This window comes from Xiphophorus maculatus, chromosome 16 (assembly GCF_002775205.1).
Source record: "Xiphophorus maculatus strain JP 163 A chromosome 16, X_maculatus-5.0-male, whole genome shotgun sequence".
NCBI lineage: Eukaryota > Metazoa > Chordata > Actinopteri > Cyprinodontiformes > Poeciliidae > Xiphophorus > Xiphophorus maculatus.
This window is the reverse complement of record NC_036458.1, coordinates 16,198,102-16,213,484: the sequence shown is the minus strand read 5'-3', so window position 1 is coordinate 16,213,484 and position 15,383 is coordinate 16,198,102. Positions and strand designations below refer to the sequence as shown.

At 39.5% G+C, this 15,383-nt stretch overlaps 2 protein-coding genes across 2 annotated transcripts; one reads left to right on the top strand and one right to left on the bottom strand.

Annotated features, from left to right (window-relative positions):
- The first annotated feature begins 67 nt into the window (after positions 1-67).
- aspdh (aspartate dehydrogenase domain containing) lies at positions 68-4,854 on the top strand. The gene is made up of 8 exons (XM_014471767.2): positions 68-211; positions 329-386; positions 469-613; positions 2,197-2,281; positions 2,592-2,741; positions 2,966-3,189; positions 3,276-3,415; positions 4,316-4,854. The coding sequence occupies exons 1-8, from the start codon at positions 83-85 to the stop codon at positions 4,351-4,353; spliced, it is 969 nt and encodes a 322-aa protein (XP_014327253.1). The 5' UTR covers positions 68-82; the 3' UTR covers positions 4,354-4,854.
- Positions 4,552-14,996, bottom strand: gys1 (glycogen synthase 1). Its single transcript, XM_014471756.2, has 16 exons — positions 14,832-14,996; positions 13,048-13,166; positions 12,750-12,931; positions 10,986-11,177; positions 9,401-9,586; positions 9,056-9,200; positions 8,843-8,960; positions 8,288-8,408; positions 8,105-8,211; positions 7,963-8,022; positions 7,452-7,644; positions 6,573-6,699; positions 6,394-6,489; positions 6,137-6,300; positions 5,978-6,058; positions 4,552-5,715 (listed from the first exon to the last, which is right to left on the bottom strand). Exons 2-16 carry the CDS (start codon positions 13,163-13,165, stop codon positions 5,476-5,478), a joined length of 2,130 nt encoding a protein of 709 aa, XP_014327242.1. The 5' UTR covers position 13,166; positions 14,832-14,996; the 3' UTR covers positions 4,552-5,475.
- Between the last annotated feature and the right edge of the window lie 387 nt (positions 14,997-15,383).

Here is a 15,383-nt window from a genome sequence, read left to right as displayed (position 1 = left end):
TTGTCCCTTGATTATGGATCTGAAACTGAAAACCAGGTGCTTATAGGAAGAGCAGTCTGTCTAATACTGTCCAAGGCAAACAATGATTAACTGCAGCTGCTCAGAGTCAAACTTTGTTCTTAGTTTTCCCATAATTCCTTGTTTTGAGTTGTGGCTGGACATTGCTCTTCAGAGAAGGAGACATACCTGTGGAGAGGCATACAGTGACCAGGTAAAGGAGACCAGAAAACAGTGCAATGATGTTAGAGCTCCAGGTTAAAACGGACGTGAGCATAATGTAATTGTTAGTGCAGTGTGGATTTTTGTTATTCTTCTGTCATCTGCACAGATTATGGACACTAATTCTTCCACTCTGAGAGTTGGCGTTGTAGGATATGGACACCTAGGTATGAACCCCATAGTCACACTCTTTGGAGGTCTGACTATTGTTTGTCTGACGGCATGTGGTTGGATGTGTATGTGGTTTAGGGCAGTTCCTGGTGGACAAACTCCTTGAAGCTGGAGCTGGTCTTGGTCTGGTTCTGGGTTTTGTCTGGAACCGGAATCCCAACAAGCTCGTGGGTTCGGTCCCTGCTGAACTGATACTTGATGACCTGTCGTCCTTCGCAAACAGGTTTACACGCACGCATGCGCACTGCCACCAAGTGGGGAACAAAAACGGTTAGAAAAAAAAGGGGAAAAACATCAGAGGGTTGTTTCACAAAACCAGGATAGCGGACTAAGACGGGATTTTCCGGATATCCTGGCTAGCCTCGATTCGGTTTTACAAAAGCAGTGGCACATGAGTTACCATGGTGATCTATCCTATGCAGCGCCTGATATAGACCAGGCTAACAACCAGGCTTAGTTAATCCTGGAGCCTTATCTGTACAGTGAGCAGTCAGAGCCATCAGAAACCAGTATGTTTTGTCAGTGGTTCCGTTTTCTTATTCATCTGTTTTGGTCTTTTTTTTATAGACTTGTATTAAAATACCACAAATTCATCTCGACTTAAAAAGTACAATATAAGTCACACTATATTTTAAACATGCACTTATTTACATCGTAAACATACCTTGTGCCTCAATCAAGGGGGCTGCTAATAATAAGATGCATTGTTAAAACTTATCTTCTGTCTTTTAATTGCCGTTAAGCTATCTTTGCGCTAACAGTTAAACAGGAAATTGCTCCTTCAAAATAAAAGTATCACAACTCAAACAGGAAGTTCGCCTTAGTCAAAACTAATTGAGAGCGATGTTTTATCCATAGACTTCCCATATACTGAAAATGTTCTTATATTTATATTAATATCAGTATTTAATAGATAAGAATTGTTTGCTGTCAGATTCACTTATTATTTGCTTCCGCCATTCTTTTATTTGCCATTTAGGTAAATGACAAATAAATTCATGAATGCTATTATTATTCCGTTATTTTTTTTCGCCAAGAAACATGTATATTTTATGCTAATAAAGCTATTGTTTGCTAATATTGCATCAGCGTTTCTGATGGGCTTCAATTTCTCAAAAGTTGCAGTTGCAACAGTAGAAGACACAGTGAGATATGTGGAAGAAGATGCTGTAGCTAGATCAGATTATTTTTGGACTATTTGACCTACGTGCAAAACACACTACACATGTTATGTTGTAGGGATGCAAGTCAATGGGAAGATGGATGGTGCTAAAGACAGGATAGTCCAGAAAACCTGATGTAAAGGACTGATTTAGATGGATGCATATTCCTGTGAATGATCCAGTCAAACGACAGACCTCAATCTGACTGAGAAACTGTAGCAGTTTCTGAAAATGTATCTCAACAGATTATTGGCTTCATCCAGTTTGATGGAACTTGAAGTATTTTGCTACAAGGAATGACAAAAATATCAAATGTATGAAGCTGGTTGACACATTTGAAAGACTTGCAGCAGAAGAACCAATTTACTACCTCAAAGTTTTGTGTGAACACACACACCATACCTTTTAGACTTGTATTTGTTAAATGCTTTAAAACCAATTAATGTTTCCCCTTCCTTTTCACAATTATTCTCCATTACCCTGTATTGGTCTATGATCTGAAATCCCCCCGAAATCTATTTACGTTTGTGGTCGCAGCATATCAAAATGTGAACAGGTTCAAGGTGTATGAATACTTTTGCAAAGCACAACCTTGATTATATTAGAAATGTTTGTTACAGTTGTTTTGCTGGTGGTTTTACAGGCGCTGTGATGTGATTGTAGAGGTGTGTCATCCACAGATCGTGAGAGATTTTGGACTCAAATTTCTCTCTGAGGCTCACTTCATGGTGAGATTATTTTCATTAATAAATTAAATACAAACTTAGCTTATATATTACTTGCTGGTGTCCGGAGTTTTGTATTGCTTTTCTAATTAAAAGACTACAAAGAGACAAATCTTGGGTACAAGGATGTTTGTAAGCTGCTTATACCTCGCCAACTGCAGTTTTAAAACAATGTTAAGATGGATGATTAGCCAGTTGAAAAATATAATAGGGCTCAGTTTTTGTAAGCAAGAGGAAAATGCATAATCTTTCCACTTGAGTATAAACTCTGTATTAATATACAATAAACTTCACAACATGCTAAACCTTTTAGGTGGGCTCTCCGTCTGCCCTTTCTGATCCTGATCTGAACCAGAAACTGCGGCAGGCATCTCTACAACATAGCAGGACGCTTTATATACCAAGCGGTGCATTATGGGGAGGCCAGGACATCCAAAGAATGAACGATAGTGGGACATTAGAGGTATGCCTACGCCTGCAATGTTAAGACTTAATAAACTGCTAAAGAAAGCTGCTTATTTTAACGTCTTAACTGTGCTCACTTCTGTTCTGCTTAACAAAACTCAAACCATATGGCGTGTTTTTGTAAGACTTGTATAAGAATATTAGCAGCTGAATAAGCAGCAGTTTTTTTCACCCCCTACCCCAACTAGAAATGTTTCTGAGATATGTATGGAATCTCTCCAGGCTTTGTTCATAAGAATGTCCAAGCATCCGTCATGCTTTCGACTGACAGGAGACGTCCTCAGTGACTGGACAGAAGGAGAGGGCAGGCGGGTTTTGTTCAGAGGCTCAGTGGCAGACCTGTGTCCTCTCGCTCCTAACAACGTCAACACCATGGCGGCAGCAGCCTTGGCAGCAGGAAAGCTCGGCTTTCCAGGTGTTCAGGGCGAGATCGTATCAGACACAGAGTGGGTCTTTGTACCTTGCAAATCAAAACCAGCACAGCTGATCATTTCTGTCTGAACAGTCGGGCTTTACGTCTTACTCGCCTCAGGCTAAAAGACTTTCATGTGGTGGAGGTGGAGGTGACTGGGCCTGATGGGTTCTCAGTGCACACAGTGAGGAGGAATCCAGCCAAACTCGGCGCCGTGACTGGCAGCGCAACATACAACTCCTTCTGGAACAGCTTACTCAGTGAGTCTCATGTGGTTTCACTAAATTTTATATTTTTTGTGATAGACTAACACAAAGTAGCTCATCGTTTTGACATGGAGGGAACATGATGGATGGTTTTCAATGTCTTTACAATTAACGTCTGTTTTTATTAATCAGGCAACTTCTGAGGTCAATTTGTTGCAATCTATGGTATTTAGAGGTGTCAGAATCGAGGTGGGTGGATTCAAATGATAGCCACACTTTTCAGCTTTCTAGTTGAGATACGTTTTGAAAACTATGTATCATTTTCCATCACCCTTACAGTGGTGCTCTCGTTTGTGTTCTATCACATAAGATGATGAGTGTAAGAAAATGTTATAATGTTCCAAGTATGTATAAAATGGTTAAATCTTAATGAATCTAGTATTGAAATAATCATCAACTAATTTAGTAATCAATGAATCGTTAACTGGAGTCAACACTCAAAAAGAGGTCAAATGCTGAAAATAAACATTTAGGATAAAACCACCAATCTGTAAATGTATTTTGTCCCAAAACTCCTCAAGTGGCATTTTTTCTATTCACATGGTTGAAATTCACTAAAGGAATGACGTTATCTTACATTTTAGTTTAGTTTCTCATTTTAAAACAAAATTAAATGATTCACATTTTTTAATGCATTTCAAATATTGCAAACAAAAGACTTAAGTGGTTAAATTTAAAAAATCTGTTGAACGTGCCAATCAATTAATCGTCAGATAATTGATAAATTAATCAACTACAAAAAAAAAATCATTAGTTGCAGCCCTAGTTCCAGGGGAACAAGTAGTTTTGCAAGGAACAGTAAAAATACATGAAACTGCTCCATGTTCTTCAGGCTTTGATTAAGTTTGAAACGTTTCTTTTATAAAAATGAGTCTAACTTTTTGTTCTTCTCAGTTTGCAGAGGTCACGGTGGCAGAGTTTACTTGTGCTGAACCATGGAGGATTACCTGCAATGTAGGAGGAAGATCCCCGACCAAATTCCAGATAAATTAAAGAGCTCTGGATGGATACGCTGCATGTATGGTGGATCTCTACGTTAGCGCGTCACTTGGCTTTGTAAACTTGCCGACCTTTCAATGCGTTTCAATGAACTGAATGCTTGGAATAAAACAAAAGACAGAAATCATGTGTAAAATACTAACATATATAGAGCTTTCAATTTTATTTTACTGGAGAAAACGATACAACTCATACTGAGGAGAAACACATCTGGTAAAACCATCATCTAACCTTCATCTTGATTCCCCCACAGAGTGCAATTCTTCTTCCCTTCTTCCCACTTTCACAAATAAGTACTTCGTTGAACAAGATAAACTACCTCCACACAAGTGCACATGTTGACAGGTAAATGGATGTGAAATGTAACTGATCAGTATCCTTAATTATTAGAAAACTGATGCAATAAGGCAAAAATAAAGAAGATGAAAAACACATGATGCTAAGCTCAAGGAGAGGTTTTGTATTCTCTTATATCTGCTGCTACTAATTACTGGGCATTTATGAGCTCCATCTTTTTCCAATCTGGGACATTTTGCTGTAAAAAGGCATTTGCAAAACAGCTGGGGAAAAAAAGAAGCAAGTTTTGCTTTGAATGAAGAAAAATGACAAGCTTGTAAAAGATGGAGGTTTAAGCCACATTCTATTTCTCCTCATTTTAATCCTAGAATCTAAGCGCCTCTGCTACTCCTGTTACCTTATTAATGCTTTATATCTAAATTATTCACCATTAGATCCACAAAACAGGGTCATTTTAATTCACTGGTTTCTGTTTCTATGTTTTCAGCCGACTACTGGTTGCAGTGCTGGTGTGTTTGAAATGATACCAAAAACCGGCTGACAGTTTTAAGGTTCTGAGGTACGCATTGGTTGGGAAGACACAGACAGTGATGCATTTTCTTTTTTCACAGAAAGCCACGACTAAAGTAATCACACACATGAACACAGCTGCACCCATTTGTCAAGTCTGTAGTGCAAGGATGACTAATGATTGCAACAGAAGAAAAAAAAAGTTTCACTAGTGAGGTTCAGCATAATGCATAAAGAGTGTGTGCGCCTCAGTTTTTCTCGCTCGCCTCGTCCTCGCCGCTCCCGTTGCCTCCGAGGACGGTTTTGCCTTTAACCGATATGGTGTAGGGCTGGCGGATGTTCACGCGGTCCTTTTCGGCCTCAAGCTCCTCGTCGTAACGCTCATCCTCTTCGTTGTCTTCGCCCTCGCTGTGGTGCGGGGAGGAGTGACGGGACAGAGCCGGAGACGGAGGCACAGAGGCTGGTCGAGGGTAGCGGAAACCCGAAGCCTAAGGAATGAAACAGGATCACTTTTAAAAACTGTGAATTAAAAAAAACAAACAGGACTAAAATAATCATTTTAAGAACATTTCCCACCCTTAACATGACATAAGTACAACTCATTTGAGAGTTGTACATATGTTCATCTCTCTCAATTGAGAGTTTCTATTTATATTGGTGTCATTTTTTAAAATCATAAAATCCTGGCATTTTAACAGAGAGCCTTGACATGTTTTTAACAATTCTTCAGTCAAACTGTCATAATCTTACCGAGGAGGGCTCTTGAGGGTCATATACGTAGGTGTCTGGGAAGGCTTTAGCCAAGGCCATATGACGAGCAGCTATGTAATACTAAAGCGGAAGAGAAGAGGAAAAATGTCACTTAAAAGTTAGGGGCTAAAAGATTATGTTCAGGGTTTGTGTCCATACTCTGCCGAGGTATCTCCAGTCCAGGAGGTCACTCAGGCGCTCTGTGCGATTCCTCTGGATGATCCGCTGGCGTCGGCTCTGTTTGCAGAACTGGAAAAGGAAGGAAGTGAGCTGGTTGCACGACTCGTCGACACCCTTGTAGCGCCGGTCAAGGATGTAAATACCTGTCGGGTAAGGGCATAATGAGAAATGTGGTCTTTCTAATCAATGTGTCGATAACTTTTGAGAAATTAAAGAAAGTGAGTAAAGACACACACCGTACGCTGAAGGATCTGCTATGTGTTCCTCCATGAAACATCCGAAGCCTGACAGATTAGTGGATATGGATGGAATACCCATCACTGTGCACTCAGCTGTCAAATGACAGAAATATTACAAAGGGAGTCAAGTATAACACAATAAACATATCCAAGCTATCAGGATCCATGTGTCATACCTGGTGTATAACCCCAAGGCTCATAGTAAGAAGGGAAGACACCAAGGTGGCAGCCTCTGACAAACTCCTCGTAATCCATGGGAAGCAGAGGAGACGTGGATGAAAGGAACTCTGGGTGGAAGATGATCTGTGGAGGAAGGACAAGCTTTTCAGTACCAGAACAAGCGACTGCAGCCTTTCTCAAATGCAATCTAAGAAGAAAACTAGTCCTAGTTTACAATGCAAGGCACCTAAAAAGTTGCACAGTGAGAGCTTGATCGTAATTATCAAGCACTCACAACAATTTGTATTGTTTTTCACACAAAATTTCTTGTGTGTAAAAGAAACACACAAGAAAAATGCAACCATGGTTTTCTCCACCAAACATGCCTAACTGCTGGGTTTAAAGCCTGCTAGGACTGATAAATGGGCTGAATATTACTTTTAATACCGACCACTCAACACCTCTTTCACTACAGCCACTTTCACCCTGTCACCCTTCACTTATTTTGAAGAGTATCAGTGAGCTCTACTGTAGTTTTTACTTTGTCCTCTTGGGGGGACACAATGTCCATGGTTGTCATGGTGATCCTGCCTTTTCTGGGCAGTTGGTGTGTAAGGGAGAAATGGAGCAGCTGCAATGTCTGGTGGCCAATCATGGCACGTTTCTGATTTCTCAGATACAACGCTTATTTTCTGAAAAACTATTATAAAAACAATCTGAAACAGTGAAGAGAACCAAAAGGTAATCTGTGTCTTCACGTGGAAGTATGACGACAGCTCGCTGCCTCCATGTAATTTATTTTAAGCAGTGCCATATAAATATTTTTATGTATATCCAATAAATGAAGTATAGTGCACAACCGATTTATAGGTCAAGCCTCCCATTTTGTCTCTTACCTTGACTCGGTCAGCAGAGCTGTTGAAGAGGCCGATGCGGCGGACGCAGTTAAGGATGGGGTCGCTGCTGTCCTCCAGCATGTTATGGGTGCAGACTGGAGGCTGGCACTGCCTCTGAGTCGCAAAGATAGCACGCTTCATGATGGTGAAGTCTTCTTTGTCCAGCATCTTCGACACATCTGGCAGCTGACCACTGAAAAAAGCGTAGGAACAAAATTGTTTTCAGTTTTGGTTCAATCTGACCGGAGCATGTTCTTCCACATGTCTGCTGTGAGATCTTATGGCTTTCTTCTTGTAACCATTTTCTAAAAGCCAGAGATTTGTGGTTGTTACGTTTAAAAAAACCCGAGTATAAACATTTCTGCAAGATTCTCTAAAGCTGGATCTAATAAAATAGATGAGTTATTTACACGCTTCATGTTTTTTTAATGAAAAGTGCATTTAGTAGCTTTTGATAATGTTCAGACAGACATTGCTGAACATGGTGGCACCTTAAATGTGGTGAACTTACACTAGGAGTGATTCATAAAGTTTCTTTCCAAAGCGCTCCTTTACAGTCTGGGCTGTATCCCTGCAAGGAGAGACAAAAATGGAAATACCTTTAGTCACATAAATGGAAGTAGGAAAGGCAGATATTAAACATTTATAATCACCATAGCTGCTTCCGCACTGCTTGGCCCTTCAGCGTCTCCACGTTGAAGTTGTTGGTCCGAGCTGGCATGATGAAGAAAGTTATAACGGTCACATCGCTGTGGTTAACCTGAGGAAGAGCAAAGAATACAGTTCAGTTCTTCATGCCCGAGGTTCAACACCTTCAGCAGAACCACTTCACTTACTCTCAGCAGATAGTTGAGTCTGGCTAAAGCCTCGAGGAAGATGTCGGCTCCTTTGTTGGAGAATTCATACCTTCCTGCTATGAAGAGGAACAGACACTTGTCCAGGTTGAAGTCAAGGTTCCTGATGGTAAACACAAACTGTGATAAGTGAGAGATTATTTTCCAATTTTTAGCATTCCAAATTTTTAACTTGGCAGTAACAGACTGAACGGATTCACTGCAAATCTAGTTTTTAGCGCAAACAGCCTAGTTCAATAGAAATAAGACAAAACTAACTTACAAGTAACTTTTCATCAAGATTATTATTTCACTTATAACAAAGACATTCTCCAAGTGAAATAATCTGCCATTGGAACTAGTGCCATTTCCTCAATATTAAAGAATTAGTTACTTAAACAAGCTCTGAGATCTTACTAAAAGGTTACTTGCAAATTAGTTTCGTCTTATTTCAAGTGGACTGGGATATTAGCACTAAAAACTAGACCAATACTTGGTAAGATTTGGTGTTTTTGCAGTGCTCAGACTGTCCTGGGCTGTCACGTTTTCAGGACTGACCCATAGAAGTGACCCCTGACAAACTCCTGAATGCGACTCTTGCTCTGAGCGTGGAGGTTTTGAAACTCATGCATAGCAGAGAACTTCTTCACATTGAGACCATTTGGAGTGACGATGTCTGAGGACAAACATGAAGAACCATAAACACATTTCATCCATAATCAGTGTGGTGTAATTTTCCTTTTCCTGACAGCTGAGTCCAACTCGACATACCGGGTTTCCTCTTGAGCAGGAACTCGGCCTCGATGGCTGTAATTTGTGACACAGTGGTGAAGACGTGAGCGCAGTGTGCAGCTGCCCGCTCCAGACAGTAGCGATGGTAAATTTGCCGATCTCCGGCTTCTTTATCCACATTGAACTGATCAGAGCAGAACGGAGGAAGAACATCAAGTAAACCGCTTTTGCAGACTCTTAAAATCGGTAGCCCTCCACTAAACACTCACTAAAACAATCAGCCTTTTTATTTTCCTGTCTCTCTTATATTAAAAAAATAATATCTATTGTGAGACACGTCTTTCCTTATCAAATGTCAGAATAGAAAAAGTAACAAAGCTGTACCTCTGCCAGGTTGTTGTAGAAGTCCACATTTCCGGCACACAGGTAGCGACCCAGCAGTGTAGCATGGGTGGTGAAAATAGTTGCAACAGCAAGCTGTCTCTGTCTGCACAGCACCAGGCCCAGACCTGCCAGCCACTCATGGAACTGGGCTACAATGTGTGGAGGATCCTCAGACTGAGCCGCATACTGCAGTATCAGGAAACACAACTTGAGTGGCATGCAAGCGCCCAGCTGTCCAGCATAGTTTATGCATAAATGTATGTATATTTATAGGTGGGTAGAGAAGCCAAAAATGAGGAAAAAATAAGCTTCCATCTTAAAATAAACTAGAAGCATTTATCTGTGTATCATGTATTTTTTTTTTGTTCTTCATTCAGTGAAGTTACTTACAGTGCACAGAGTAGCCAGTTTTACTCATGTAGTGATACTTCATAATATTACTCAAGAATATTATGTACTAAATGTACTAAACTGCTCCTAAAAGTAATTTTTTCCCAAACATTACTCAAGTAAATGTGTGTAATTACTACACACACATCTCTGGTTTTCAGAGCCCATGATGTTGACATTTCTTTAGATCACCTGCTGTTAGTTATGAGCTATAGCAGAAGTCAGTCTGTATCACTTTTACTTCCTACTTGTGTTTCCTGTTCAAATCAGATGTTCGTTCCCTCAACTGTTTGGCTGCAAAACGATCCAAAGCCTTAATTTAATCACCAGTGAGGTTGACAACACATGTTCTTCTCAGAAAACTTTGAATCCCTCTTTCTTTAAAACAAGTTTACTTCTTTGGTGAGAAGGACCATTTTTCCTCAAAGGACCTTTTTCATGAAAATGCTTGAGATATTATTTAGATATTTGCACATTTCTAACTGGGATTTTTAAAAAGAAAGCTAGATTAGCTTTCCACTGATGGGGAGCAAAAGCATCTCCTGATTGCCATGGGGTGTTAGGAGTCAGTGCATTCATAGATTTTGTCATTTGAACCAAATATTGGTGACTGCAACTACAACTCTTTGGAGTCATTAAAGGCACGCGGCATTGGTTATCGTGTTAATGAATGTTAAACCCAAACATCTACCAGGTTTTTCCCCCTCTTCTTTTTGAAGTGAATATTCAGGTCCAGCTTCCAACAACCATAAAAATGCTACTATACCTAGCTGTAGGATTACTTTGAGTTTTTGCAATGTTATTTCTTCTACATTTAATATGTCCACTAATTTAAAACATATCAGACTTTCAAGTTTCAAAATAAATCAAAATAAAACATTTTTATTCTAATTACTTATTAAGAACTTTCTATCAGATTTTAAGTATGGTTACTTTGAAACTTTTACGCTATTCGTAATTAAACAAATATAAACTTGTATGCAGTTTATAAACTAAAGATTTTATCTAATAGTTTTGAAGCAACTTCTCTTCCCAGTTTTCCGTTTTATTTTTTCCTCCATTCACCATTCATATTTTTCTTCATGTCTCCTCCTGGTATTTTACCTTTCACCGATTTGAGTAAATACAGTAAAAAAAAAAAAGTTACTTTCTTATCAAACTTTTACAGTACACACACTCAAAACCTGCTGCTGACCTCTCCCAAGAGCCAAGCGGTGAGGAAGCCAAACAGAACGGCATCGTTGGCCTCACGGTCGAACCAAGGCACGCCGATGGCACAGAGGTCCCACAGCTCGCTCTTCCAGCGGTCCAGAGACCAGGCGGTGAAGCCGACATCAATCAGAACTACGTATGGACTGCCTTCAATAAGCCACCGGCCAAAATAAACCTGTGAAAATATACAGGTTATGTTTGAAGGTCAGAAATAATGTGCAGCAACACATTGACTGGTGAAGGAGAGATCCCAGAATATCAATCCAGTTTATTTTACATCATTAAAACCCAAAAATACAAAGTCATAAAAGACACCAGAAAGTCAACAAATGAAAAAACTCCCCAAAAGTTATATTTTGGTGACCGCCATCATCAAAATCATCAATATGCATCAAATTGTTGGTTAGTGTTTCATTTATTATGACTCAAAAGCTACTCTGAACAGTTGTGTTTTTAGTGTAGATTTAAAGGAACTCAGTGTTTCAGCTGTTTTGCAGTTTTCTGGAAGTTTGTTCCAGATTTGTGGAGCATAGAAGCTGCATGCTACTTCTTCATGTTTGGTTCTGGTTCTGGGGATGCAGAGCGAACCAGAAACAGAAAACCTGAGACGTCTGGAAGTTTCATACAACAACAGCAGATCTTTAATGTATTGTGGTGCTAAGCCGCTCAGTGATTTATGAACTAACAACAGTATTTTAAAGTTATTTTCTGAGGTAAAAAGAGCCAGAGGAAGGATTTTAGAACTTGAGTGGCATGCTCCATCTTCCTGGTTTTAGTGAGAATGCAAGCAGCAGCATTCTGGATCAGCTGCAGCTGAGACATTAGTCCTTTAATCCTGGAAATGGTCTTTAGGTGATAGAAGACCAATTTTGTAAATGTCTATGCGACAAAGCTATTTTGCAATAAAGAATGAGTAAAATTGTCAGTTTCTAGATGTGCAATGCATACTACATAAAACGGAGGAGTGAATAAAAATACATACCTCAATATTCTTATTTTTATTTGAAGAATCTTTTGAAAAAAAAAATTCTAACTTCACTGATTTGCACCATTGTGTGTTGCTTCATCACCTAAATATCTTTTTAAAATATGGTATAAAATTTTTGGTAAATAAATAATATGACAATGTTGCGTATTAGTGAATACTTTTGTTAGGCATTATATTAATCTTCCATTCTTTCTAACTGTAACTGGTTGACTTTATTTTAGTTGTTATTGTTTATATTAAATCACAATCAAGAAAAACATGTTGCTTTTAGCTTTACCTTAGTATATCTGAATAATTATTCAGATCAGTAAAGGACTGAAACAACAATTAATTCATTCATTTTAATCCGTTTTATTATGCTCTGATGCATGAGTCTAGGTGAACATTTTACAGGCTTTGTTGAATCGACTGCACTCATTCTTTAAAAATAGCCCGACTGCAGCTTCTAGCTTTGACACCTAATATCACAGCGAGCTTTGAGTGACACAGCAGAAAACCTTGAAACTATCCCAGTCAGTCTTCTATTTCTGGAAAGCATCTGTGGGAAAGAGAGTGGGACACTGATACAGCTCCTAACCTTTGTAGGGAAATGTCACCAGCTTTCGAGTTGTCATCAGCAACACTAGACTTTGCAGACAGGGAGTGGCCCGAATTAAAGAGGGGGTCTGATCACGTTTCATTGACCACTTTCAAAGAATACAACCAAATTTCTCATTTATAATTCAGGAATGTATATGTGTCTAGTATGTATGATAGTACCTTACAGCCACTGGCGTTCATTTTATCAATGGTCCGCTTCAGCACAGGATTGGTTGGCTCGATCAGCTCCACTTGGGTGCGCACGTTGCTCTCCACGTAGGGACCCACCAGGAAATAGTTCTCCCCCCATTCCTCTGCGGTCATACGGGCTTTGGTCTGTATGACTGTGTAGATCCCTCCAACTTAAAGCAAGCCAGACAAAATCAGTCAAGCCAAAGTTTTCTTACTTACTTTTATAATCTAAAAAAATAAAAGTCTGAATTTTAGATTTTAAGGCCGAAAACACACAGATACTTACCTTTGTTGGCTACCTCCCAAGCAATTTCAAAAAGTACAGCATCCTCCAACTCAAACTCCTCGTCCCACTCGTCAAGTCCTGATAGGGACGTGACAGACAGGCTGCGAGCCAGCGGCATGCTGGGTAAATATAGAAACACACTCCTTACTACTATGTATACACAAAACGTGACTGTCAGGTAGTCCCACATGTGGCATTTTGAAATCATAAGGGGAAAAAAAAAACCTTGAGACACAAGACATGAAATGTTTCAACTCCATTTGTTAGACTTTATATTTACCATTTCAGTTCAGTTTGAATCAAGCTGCCCTTTGCTGGAGCACAAGCTTTAACTTCTACTCTAAATGAAATGCTGTGAACTTCCTCTTGACTAAGTACGACATTAGCCAACTGTGATGTAAACCCCACCTTTCTCAATTCTTTCACAGAATAAACGTCAAATATTTGACTCATTTTTCTGAATCATAATTTGAACACACACTTTTTTCTGGTCACTTCTTAAGCATAGGCTTTTGCTTTCAAGAGAAACCTATGGTAAGGCACTGAGAAATAGCCAATAATAAAAACAGAACAGGTTTGTTTTAAAATACTAATTTACATCTCCTTTTAATAGCATTTAAAATTCACTCAAATTTTAACACCTCTGTCTATTTTGTACATATAAGGGAAATAAATATTGCATACTATGCATTGTTTTGAATAATCTGAGCATTTGATTTGCAATGCTACAATTTTAGTTTTACATTTCACAACACCAAGCTTCTCTAGGGCAGGGCATGATTTAGACAAGTGGATTCCTTCTGCTTGAGTGAATGAGTGACATTACAACTTATTGTCTTTTACTGTGTAAGACAGGAAATGGTTGCAAAAGAGGCATACGTGATCAAGTACAAACATGATCAAGCGGCTCTTATATTGGCACGATCTGATGTTCTCCCTATGAAATGTTGTAATCACATGGAGCTGAGACACATGGAAAACTACAAACATGGACCCATGACCACAGGAACATGCAGCATAGTGGGGGAGGGTTTTTTCCCCCCAACCTATGGAGTTGTTTTTCCCACAGCTTCTTATGTATGGTCCCATTTCCATTATTTTTGTGCACATACAAGTAGCATGCAGACTGTGGAAAGGATATCCTAAACTGCGTCTACATAGACACAGACTGACCTTGGGCCTAAACAGAGAAGACCACCAACAAAGCAGCAATAAGAGACCTTTACAATCTGATGTGTAATGTCCTAGATTAACCAATCCTATATGTAGAGCAACATTCCTCACTGAATTTGCAGACTTAATGAAAAGAAAATTAGATACAAGTAAAGTAGCAGTTATTGAAGGTATTTTGAGAGTAAACACCACATGCTGAAGCTCAACTTAGTGGCCCCTAAGACGCCACTTCTTACAGATGGTTTCTGATGGATGGAGTCTTATTTGTTCAACAAGTAACCAGTTTACGGAGCACAGCTTTATGCTTGCATGGCCTCGCCGAGACGTGTGCACCTTCATGGTAAGTGTAGTAATTTTCCAGAAGGCCCGTGCGAACTTAAATTGACTGTTGTGGAAATAACTCCCTAAAAAATGCGCTTTAAATTCGCGAGCAGAGCTCTCCGTTTGTACAGCATGGCGATGTGCGAATGCTTGAGCTCCTTTAATGAGTTGGTGAACGTGACATGAAGCACCTACAGCAAAGCTCACTGAGAGAGGCCGAGTCCGACACAGCGTCCCCCCTCATAAGCTCGTCAACAACCGCGGAAGACAAAATACAAAGGTCGACTCACCCTTCGGTTGTGTCCCAACTTCACGAAGACGAACTAAACATTGGCAGCTGTCGCGGTCACTCCGTAAACGAGGAAAACAGTGTAGGCTAGTGAGGGGAAAAGGGGGCGGCGGCTTTGGTTAAATGTCACCGACTCACATTGGTTTGCTGCTGAACGCTGGGAACGTCTAGAGAAGGAGGGCTGGATGCGGAATCCCTGCTGACGCATTATTTATGAGCTTCACGCCTATTGGTTGGATTTTCGTCACTTTCTCCGCCTTCCCAGATGACCAGAAGATGATTGGATGATTTCTTTATTGGAGGCACGTGATTGGGTGAGAAAAATTGACGTGGTTTAGCTTTTTATTTTATTTAAACGGTTCTAAATTTAGGCAGAAATTTAACAGCATAGCTTAGTGCAAATAGCCAGAAATGAACATTTTGCTTGAATGTAACCATTGTAATAGACTTATGAAATATATATGTATATATATATATATATATATATATATATATATATATATATATATATATATATATATATATATATATATATATATATATTTTTTTTTTT

Excerpts from the sequence above, each read along its gene's own strand:
- aspdh (XM_014471767.2), top strand. The coding sequence starts at position 83 with ATGATTAACTGCAGCTGCTCAGAGTCAAACTTTGTTCTTAGTTTTCCC. Across the intron at positions 2,282-2,591 it reads TCTCTGAGGCTCACTTCATG|GTGGGCTCTCCGTCTGCCCT; the intron begins GTGAGATTATTT and ends TAAACCTTTTAG. Across the intron at positions 2,742-2,965 it reads ACGATAGTGGGACATTAGAG|GCTTTGTTCATAAGAATGTC; the intron begins GTATGCCTACGC and ends GAATCTCTCCAG.
- gys1 (XM_014471756.2), bottom strand. The coding sequence starts at position 13,165 with ATGCCGCTGGCTCGCAGCCTGTCTGTCACGTCCCTATCAGGACTTGAC. Across the intron at positions 12,932-13,047 it reads TTGGGAGGTAGCCAACAAAG|TTGGAGGGATCTACACAGTC; the intron begins GTAAGTATCTGT and ends GCTTGCTTTAAG. Across the intron at positions 7,645-7,962 it reads CTTTATGAATCACTCCTAGT|TGGTCAGCTGCCAGATGTGT; the intron begins GTAAGTTCACCA and ends CGCTTTTTTCAG.